Source organism: Triticum dicoccoides, chromosome 6A (genome assembly GCF_002162155.2).
Source record: "Triticum dicoccoides isolate Atlit2015 ecotype Zavitan chromosome 6A, WEW_v2.0, whole genome shotgun sequence".
Lineage (NCBI taxonomy): Eukaryota > Viridiplantae > Streptophyta > Magnoliopsida > Poales > Poaceae > Triticum > Triticum dicoccoides.
The window spans coordinates 570,793,520-570,802,735 of NC_041390.1; the positions used below are offsets into that span (position 1 = coordinate 570,793,520).

General features: G+C 41.6%; 1 protein-coding gene and 1 long non-coding RNA gene across 9 annotated transcripts; both read left to right on the plus strand.

Annotated features, from left to right (window-relative positions):
• The first annotated feature begins 6 nt into the window (after nucleotides 1-6).
• Nucleotides 7-3,534, plus strand: LOC119318042 (1-deoxy-D-xylulose 5-phosphate reductoisomerase-like). 6 transcript variants are annotated; one of them, XM_037592547.1, is made up of 8 exons: nucleotides 7-168; nucleotides 260-418; nucleotides 976-1,208; nucleotides 1,298-1,360; nucleotides 1,771-1,897; nucleotides 2,250-2,423; nucleotides 2,787-2,882; nucleotides 2,998-3,534. In XM_037592547.1, exons 3-7 carry the CDS (start codon nucleotides 1,170-1,172, stop codon nucleotides 2,831-2,833), a joined length of 450 nt encoding a protein of 149 aa, XP_037448444.1. In that variant the 5' UTR covers nucleotides 7-168; nucleotides 260-418; nucleotides 976-1,169; the 3' UTR covers nucleotides 2,834-2,882; nucleotides 2,998-3,534. The 6 variants fall into 6 exon arrangements, 4 of the variants coding, with proteins under 4 accessions (XP_037448444.1, XP_037448445.1, XP_037448443.1 ...); XM_037592548.1 differs by having other exon boundaries at nucleotides 260-319; XR_005153910.1 differs by having other exon boundaries at nucleotides 260-1,208; nucleotides 2,787-2,887.
• Nucleotides 3,535-5,564: 2,030 nt separating this feature from the next.
• LOC119318043 lies at nucleotides 5,565-8,958 on the plus strand. 3 transcript variants are annotated; one of them, XR_005153913.1, is made up of 4 exons: nucleotides 5,565-5,785; nucleotides 7,468-7,644; nucleotides 8,158-8,262; nucleotides 8,580-8,958. It is a non-coding gene; the product is annotated as an uncharacterized LOC119318043 (long non-coding RNA). The 3 variants fall into 3 exon arrangements; XR_005153912.1 differs by having other exon boundaries at nucleotides 5,565-7,644; XR_005153914.1 differs by lacking the exon at nucleotides 7,468-7,644.
• The last annotated feature ends 258 nt before the right edge of the window (nucleotides 8,959-9,216 follow it).

Genomic DNA, 9,216 nt, shown 5'->3' on the forward strand with positions numbered 1-9,216 from the left:
ACCCTCTCCCCATCCCTGCCGGCCCCCACCCTCTCCCAATCCCCTCACCTAATCTCCTGTGGCCAGTGGATTCGCCCCTTGGGGTCGATTCCTCCAAGACGTCGGTCTGGAGGGCCGACCAGGAGCGGCACGTCCCCCGTCAGCGCGTCGGTGGCGACGGCCCCACAGGTTCCTCTCCTTTTCTCTCCCTCCCTCACACACACACGCTCTCTCTCTCTCTCTCCAAGGCTGACTTGCGGCTTGATCTATTGTTATTTAGGTTGCTGCTCGCGGTTGGTTGCAAGGATAGTTGTTGCGGTGGTCAATTTCTCCTAGAAAGGTATGTCTTCAACCTCTGGAGATTTGTCTTTGACTAGCTCCGAGAGGTGTCACGGTCTGAGAGGATACAGTGGGATGGCTCCATCTGCTAGAGTGATTGGTAGTCTTTTGTTAACTCCCTGCTCATAACTCCTCAGTTTGTTTTATATGTGTGCATATGGACAAATTAGTGGGCATGATTTATATTTGTGCATATGGACAAATTCGCTGGGAACAGAGTGACCCCTCTCCTTTCCTTCTGTTTGGTTTCACTTTTTGCCATCATTTGATTGGTTGACGGGCACAGAAAGAAAGGGGGGACAAAGTGCTTTTTCCTAAGTTAGTGTTATATATTTTTGTTTGAATTTTATTTTACATGACACGACACCCAGTGGCATATAGGATATTTTCAGCTATTTTTTTGGCAAATGACAATTATAGTAATTAAATGACCCCATTAGTAATATCTGTTATCTCTTTAATTCAGCCTTATAAATCAGGACATGTGATAAATGGTGTGCGGATTTTGATTTCAGAATATTGTTAGCCCAACATGCATGATATTCGTGCATTAGCCACATGTATGTTAGTCCCAAAATGTCTTTTTTTGACTATGGGTGGGACCACTAAAATATTTTGAACCACATCTAAATTTCACATTTGCTTCTCTGTTTACAGGACCCACGATGCAATTGATTTCCAAACTAATAGATTTGGAAACAATAATAGTTTTAGTTTGTTTTTATTCAACAGTAGTTGCATATTCTTTCTACAATATGTGCCTGTAAGAAACGTTCAAACCAAAACTGGTGGCTGTAAGAAACGAGTCATTACTTAACGAGCTAAAGGAAGCGTTAGCTGATTGTGAAGTGATGCCAGAAATTATTCCTGGGGAGCAAGGTGTCATAGAGGTAAGAAGACATTTCTTCTGATCCTATATGCAAAAGGAATCAATGCTTTATACTGAAATTTTCACTAATAGTCAACTCTTCAATAATAGGTCGCTCGACACCCGGATGCAGTTACAGTCGTTACGGGCATAGTAGGGTGTGCAGGACTAAAGGTAATTTATGTTTTTCTGTATTGCATTTTGTTTCCTTCATCTTTTATTTTTGATAGTTTTTAAGGTGTTAAGAAAAGTCGGAATGTGACAACCTAATCGATAGTGTCGTAGTGGTGCAACCAACATCCCATCCTTGACAGTTTGAGCCTTGGTCCATGGCTCCTTTATGAAACTGCATATCAGTAGGCCCATCATGCCTCAGTGGTGCTACTTTCAGACTCTGCTTAGTATCTTGTCTTCGCATTTCCGGAGAACCCAACATTATCATGCTATTTTTAAATTTTCTCTCCTCTACTTTGGATGGATGAATTGAGAAAAAAATATATGTAGCCAAATCTGTTTATGTTGTGCTTGCTGAAGCTACTATGAAGGCCAACTGAAATATCCATTATTTTCTTTCTATTTGACAGCCTACAGTTGCAGCAATTGAAGCTGGGAAAGACATAGCATTGGCGAACCAAGAGACGAGCACGCCGAGGGCGATGACCGCTACCCTGCTCCTCTCCCGGCAAAGGCACGTCTACCTCTCCCGTGAAGGTAAGGCCATCTTTGCCTCTTCCTTTAGTTTTTTCCTCTGTTTTTTGTTACACGACTTTGTGGTGCTTAGTGCATATGTCATTCCCTCCTGTCAATTGATTGAATAACTCTGCTACATGTGATTGCATTAGCAAACTCCATTTTTTGTGTATGTAGAAAAACAAGGGAAACTCCATTTTTGTGTAATTACAAACAAGAGTCACTTTTAGATGGCGAAGACTGCTCCCCTGATCCTAAGAGCCTACTGACATTTCATTAAATCCTGTTATAATTTTTGTTATTAGCAGCAGATACTTGATAAATTTGTCTTTAGAATTCCAAGTACATGACCATATTGATCCTTCTATTTTAGATGTAGCAGAACACACGTTCATAATTGATACACCAAGGCTCAGCTTCTCTATATTGATACGAAGGCCTGGAGCGTGTTTCTTTTGTTTTTTGATGCAATGTGAGTCGTCGGATCTCGCTCAAGATTGCTCTGGGCCGTTGGATCAGATAGAAACAACGCTATATCGATTATACAGTAAGCACTACCTGAAGTTCTGAACTGTTCGTTGTTTCCCTTGCATAGTTGGCTGACTTAGGTATATAAATTATAATCAAACTGAACTATAATAATTTTAAGATCATGATTAGGTATTCGCATGAAAATTGATCAGGCAAATGGATGTACAGGCTTCAAATATGTTCAGCTTTAGGACATTTACCATAATAGGATGTGACAAATGGAAAACATCTGTAGATATACATGTTGGTTACACGAGTGTAGGATGTGACAATATGTCGAATATGCTTAATTATTATTATTTTGACTTTATGCCAACACATTTGTTTTTGGAAAATAGTTGTTTTCGCTGATCCATTTTACCTCCTTATTCTTCTTCAGTTTGGAGATCTAGGGATACAAGCGTGTTCAGGAAATTATATGGGTGAAGACCAATAGACTTCAACGCATTATTCGAACTGGCCGCACTACCCATTGGTAAGGTGCATTCTTTTTCTTTTGGGATTATTCAGTTCCCTGTACTTATCTCCGCATCTATTCTCCGTGTCGTTTCTGAAATTGGTAAGGTGCATTCTTTTTCTTTGGCAAACAGAGCAGGCAGGAGGAGGAAGCAGAGAGGGAGAGGGCGAGGAGATCCTGGTCTGCACCTTGCGCCTCCCACAAGCTACTGCAACGGGAGAATCGTATACCCAAAATCTTTCTCAAAGCCTACAGCTACTGCCTCCCCAAGCAATGCCAACCTGCAGCAACAAGATAAGCTACACTCTATTTATGTATTACATATTTCATTCAACTATGCCCCTCTCTTTAATCTTCCCATTGTGAATAGGTTATATGGTAATATAAATAGCTGATTTGATAATGGAAAAATCTGATTTGATAATAGAAATAGCTGGTTTGATACAAACATATTGCTAACTCCTTAGGTGTAATGTTGTTTAAAAGATGCCACAGTTGTATATTTTTTTTCATGAGACAAACATGTATTTGTTTGTTTGTAGGGTTCAGACTGTGAGGTGATACCTGGGGAGAGTGTTGTACCCCAGCATAAGCTGGTGGTTGCTGACTTCCGCTTTCGGATTCGTGTCCAGCGGGATAAGCGTGCCAAGGTCGCTAGAACGAAGTGGTGGAAGCTCAAGGGGGAGGTAGCTCAGGTGTTCAAGGAGAGGGTATTTAAGGAGGGCCCTTGGGAGGAAGGAGGGGATGCGGACAATGTGTGGATGAAGATGGCGACTTGCATTCGTAAGGTGGCCTCGGAGGAGTTTGGAGTGTCCAGGGGAAGGAGAAGCGAAGATAAGGATACCTGGTGGTGGAATGATGATGTCCAGAAGGCGCTTAAAGAGAAAAAGATTGCTTCAGACGCCTATACCTGGATAGGAGTGCAGACAACATAGAGAAGTACAAGATGGCGAAGAAGGCCGCAAAGCGAGCTGTTGGTGAAGCAAGGGGTCGGGCATATGAGGACCTCTACCAACGGTTAGGCACGAAGGAAGGTGAAAGGGACATCTATAAGATGGCTAAGATCCGGGAGAGGAAGACGAGGGATATTGGCCAAGTCAAATGCATCAAGGACGGAGCAGGCCAACTCTTGGTGAAGGACGAAGAGATTAAGCATAGATGGCGGGAGTACTTCGACAAGCTGTTCAATGGGGAGAATGAGAGTTCTACCATTGAACTGAATGACTCCTTTGATGAGACCAGCATGCGTTTTGTGCGGCGCATCCAGGAGTCTGAGGTGAAGGAGGCTTTAAAAAGGATGAAAGGAGGCAAGGCGATGGGCCCTGATTGTATCTCCATTGAGGTGTGGAAAGGTCTCGGGGACATAGCGACAGTATGGCTAACCAAGCTTTTCAACCTCATTTTTCGGGCAAACAAGATGCCAAAAGAATGGAGACGGAGTATATTAGTACCAATCTTCAAGAACAAGGGGGATGTTCAGAGTTGTACTAATTACCGTGGAATTAAGCTGATGAGCCATACAATGAAGCTATGGGAGAGAGTCATTGAGCACCGCTTAAGAAGAATGACAAGCGTGACCAAAAATCAGTTTGGTTTCATGCCTGGGAGGTCGACCATGGAAGCCATTTTCTTGGTACGACAACTTATGGAGAGATATAGGGAGCATAAGAAGGACTTGCATATGGTGCTCATTGACTTGGAGAAGGCCTATGATAAGATACCGCGGAATGTCATGTGGTGGGCCTTGGAGAAACACAAAGTCCCAGCAAAGTACATTACCCTCATCAAGGACATGTACAATAATGTTGTGACAAGTGTTCGAACAAGTGATGTCGACACCAATGACTTCCCGATTAAGATAGGACTGCATCAGGGGTCAGCTTTGAGCCCTTATCTTTTTGCATTGGTGATGGATGAGGTCACAAGGGGTATACAAGGAGATATCCCATGGTGTATGCTCTTTGCGGATGATGTGGTGCTAGTTGACGATAGTCGGACGGGGGTAAATAGGAAGTTAGAGTTATGGAGACAAACCTTGGAATCGAAAGGGTTTAGGCTTAGTAGAACTAAAACCGAGTACATGATGTGCAGTTTCAGTACTACTAGCTGTGAGGAGGAGGAGGTTAGCCTTGATGGCCAGGTGGTACCTCGGAAGGACACCTTTCGGTATTTGGGGTCAATGTTGCAGGAGGATGGGGGTATTGATGAAGATGTGAACCATCGAATCAAAGCCGGATGGATGAAGTGGCGCCAAGCTTCTGGCATTCTCTGTGACAAGAGAGTGCCACAAAAGCTAAAAGGCAAGTTCTACAGGATGGCGGTTCGACCCGCAATGTTGTATGGCGCGGAGTGTTGGCCGACTAAAAGGCGACATGTTCAACAGTTAGGTGTGGCGGAGATGCGTATGTTGAGATGGATGTGTGGCCACATGAGGAAGGATCGAGTCCGGAATGATGATATACGAGATAGAGTTGGGGTAGCACCAATTGAGGAGAAGCTTGTCCAACATCGTTTGAGATGGTTTGGGCATATTCAGCGCAGGCCTCCAGAAGCTCCAGTGCATAGCGGACGGCTAAAGCGTGCGGAGAATGTCAAGAGAGGGCGGGGTCGACCGATTTTGACATGGGAGGAGTCCGTTAAGAGAGACCTGAAGGATTGGAGTATCGACAAAGAGCTAGCTATGGACAGGGGTGCGTGGAAGCTTGCTATCCATGTGCCAGAGCCATGAGTTGGTTGCGAGATCTTATGAGTTTCACCTCTAGCCTACCCCAACTTGTTTGGGACTAAAGGCTTTGTTGTTGTTGTTGTTGTTGTTGTTGTAGGGTTCAGATTTTAAGATCTCCGGTGGGCTTCTATAGGATTGGTAGAAGAGGAGGACCAGAGCTGACCAACTCTTCTCAAGGTCACCTTTCTACAACAATGTAAGCAGCTTCCTTCAAGAAACTTATCGAGTCTTCTGATCGACGCATCATGAATCGGGCATTTAGTTGATAGATGTATCGGTGTTGTGTATTTCCAGATTGTACTCAAACTAACTTGGCCCCTATATTAAAGATGCATGGCTTGATTTTAAAATTATGGTTATGAACACAAAGCTAATTTGTACTCTGTTCTACACTACTGTCCCTTGGACAGTGATCCCACAATTGAGAGGAAGCCAAACATAGGTACATATGTTTTCCTTCATCCAATCCAATGGTTTTTTCTTAAGGCCATTGAATACATCATGTAACCCCACATAAATGGTTGGGAACCAGATAAATTTAATTTATCTTCAATACCCTCTCCAAAATATTGCTGCTGCATGTATTAGGCAGGATCTATAAGAGTTATTGCTATGTATATGTTGTGAATCTGCCAATGTAGTCAATTTGCGGTTCTATCATATTTCTTAGTTCAAGCCCCTGAGATAATGCGTTTAAATTTATGAACTCAAACAGTTCAAGATTCAGTAAAAATGCATGATGATCTTTACAAATTATCTATTTTTCTATGGGACTTCGAAGATAATAAATTAGGTGCATAGTAGTGGCATGTTACATGGTCTAGGTAGGTTCTAAGGAAGGGGAGTGTTGGATCAGTCTCATATTCATATTGGTGCGTGTGGTGGTAACTGAGATGGGACGCTGTGGCATGCTTTTGTGTTGTTGATAGTTAGTGTGGATTGCTTAATTGGTCCTCTTGAATGGGTAGATCAATCTGGTGCCAGCTTAGGGGACGGGTTAGGTGTGATATACTAGCTTTTCTGTTTATTGGGATGGTCAGCATTGTTATATACCATTTTCAGGGTTTCAGTCTTGTTAGTTGCAGGTGTCTGACAGATGGTTGTTCACCCTTATGAGGTGTACCAAGCGATCATCCTTTCCGAACTGTACACAGTGCTTTGGAGACAAAAATTCCACTGCTGTGCTACTGAACCTTGGTCGTGCAAGCTAATCTAATGGATGTCTGTTAACTCCTTGTGTACACATAGTCCGTATGTTATGCGTGGGGAAATGAAATGAAGTAATATATAAATATGTGAATGTATGCCTTTTATTTTATTTTATTTTATTGACGAGCATGGCACGAGTTCTTCCGTTTTTATTAAAGATAGGAAAAGGGAAAAAAATACTTAGTTCCTTGGTTAATGTCTTTTTATTTTATTTTATCATTTTCTCAGTGTGTTATGAGTCATCGTTGGCCATACAGTTATGGTTTCGTAAACAAAAATAACGCTTTGGCTCTGTGTGGTGCCTCGACACATCATATATACATGGATAGTGAAATATCGGGTCTACCTTATTCACATAGTTATTCTTATCAGCGTACAGAGCAAAAGACTCGGTGCATGCTTGGTTGAGTAACCATAGACTCACCAATGTAGTCTATGTATTCTTACACTGGCCATACATAAAAAAAATGTGTGTTCATTGACCGGTTTTGCTCAAAAAAATAATTTGTAGCTCATACCTTAAGACTGACCGTCGATTGCTTCTTTTGTTAATTGTTTCCAATAATGTTATTTTTGCATCTTTATGTTGTCCTGCGCATGTATGTTCCTTTGCTGCTCATTTATCAATCACATATTTATGTTTTCTCTATACCATTTCCAAACACTCAGGTGGACCAGACTATCGTAAGCATTTTTAGCAGAATGATTCTTGATATTATGTTGGATCATGTTGGAATTCCTAGAGCTATTTATCGGAGAAGGATGTACCCGCATAGCACAATGACTGTCATTGTGCTTTTCTACCGGAGAAATGCACGCATTTGAGTATTTCTGTTAGCCATCTTGGTAAACAAATGTTTGTTGTTTCCTTGGTGTTTATTTCCATTGGCAAAACACTGCTTATCGGTGGTTGGAACTATGCTTCCAGCAGTATCACTTGCCATGATGAGCTACACCACTAATTCTCATTTTGTGTACTTATCAAGGCTGCTATCTGATTTTGTCACTTCCCTTTTGTATAGTCTTTTGTATGCCTTGCTTACACTACTGTACTGTCCAGCTGCCCTGTAGTGTGCTACTTGTTTTTCTGTCCCTTTCTTTGAAATGACTTGCCCTAATTATTACCACCGGTCTTTAGATTTGTCAGATGTATTGCTTTCTGTATGAACATGTTGTAATCTTGATCATGTATCATTCATTTTTACTCCTAGGTTTTGTTTCCTGCAACCTCTGTTTACATTACAACTTCGAAATAGATAGGATGTGGTCTGATTGCAGTTATGATTTAGCACTGATTGTGTGGGTATGGCAAAGGCGACAACAATGTTTACTATCACCCTTTTTGGCTTTTTATGTCAGGTTGATTACATCTGGTCATTACATTCTTCGGGAGGAGACCTTGTGTTGAGCATGACACCCAGTCTGGCCAGCCTTGCAACTGCCAGCAACCCGATTCATCGACTGGTATTAACTTGCATAGTAGTTCTGTTTAGATTACAGTTTTAGCTTCCTCCGCTCTTTGCTTTGATTAGGTTAATTTCTATTCCCTCTGTCCCATAGTATGAGAACATTTTCCAAACTATGTTAGCTTGAAAAACATTCTTATATTATGGGACGGAGGGAGTAACAAATAGGATGATGATCAGGATGAATAATATTTCGGCATTGCTACCATTATGGTTCCACTCATGAATAACTGAATTAACTTGATGATCCATTGCAAGCAATTGTTCTAATTCCCATTTGGCAACCTTGAATAATTTGTTTAATCGCTTGAACAGTATGTTGATCCAAGCAATGGTCTTTGTTATGAGGAGCCTGACTGCACCGAATATGATGAGTTTCCTGGCTACTATCCATCTGACCATGAGGACAACAGTAGTAATTGCTTATCTGAGCTTGAGCTGTAAATGCGACCGATGTTTTGACCGCATAAGAAGATGAAGTTCTTTTCGTTTATCGAGTAATATTATCATAGGTGGATGTGATGCCTCTATAGAGGCGTTGTGAATCAGTGTAGTAGCACACCACCCTTTCCTTATTGTAAATTATGTGTGCTCATCGCTATGAGACAGGTCCTTCGGATGGATTTACTAATCCATGGTTATTGTATATTATGTTGTAGTTCCAGTGTTGGTTCTCTAATTTACTTTCTATGCATGTGTTATCATGTATTATTGCATATGCTAAACCTGGATTTCTACTAACTTGCCATTACCTGTTTAACCAAAACGTTGCGACCGGCACCCTTGCGCCAAGGCGCGATTCCGATCTAGTTACTTAGAATCCATGTTGCGTAGGTGCTTGTCCCATGCTTCTCACGAACAGATAGAATTATAACCATGCTTCTTGATTTAGTATATTTGTTTTTAGTTTGTGGAGATATTTATTTATTAATGAACAAATATTTTTCATCAC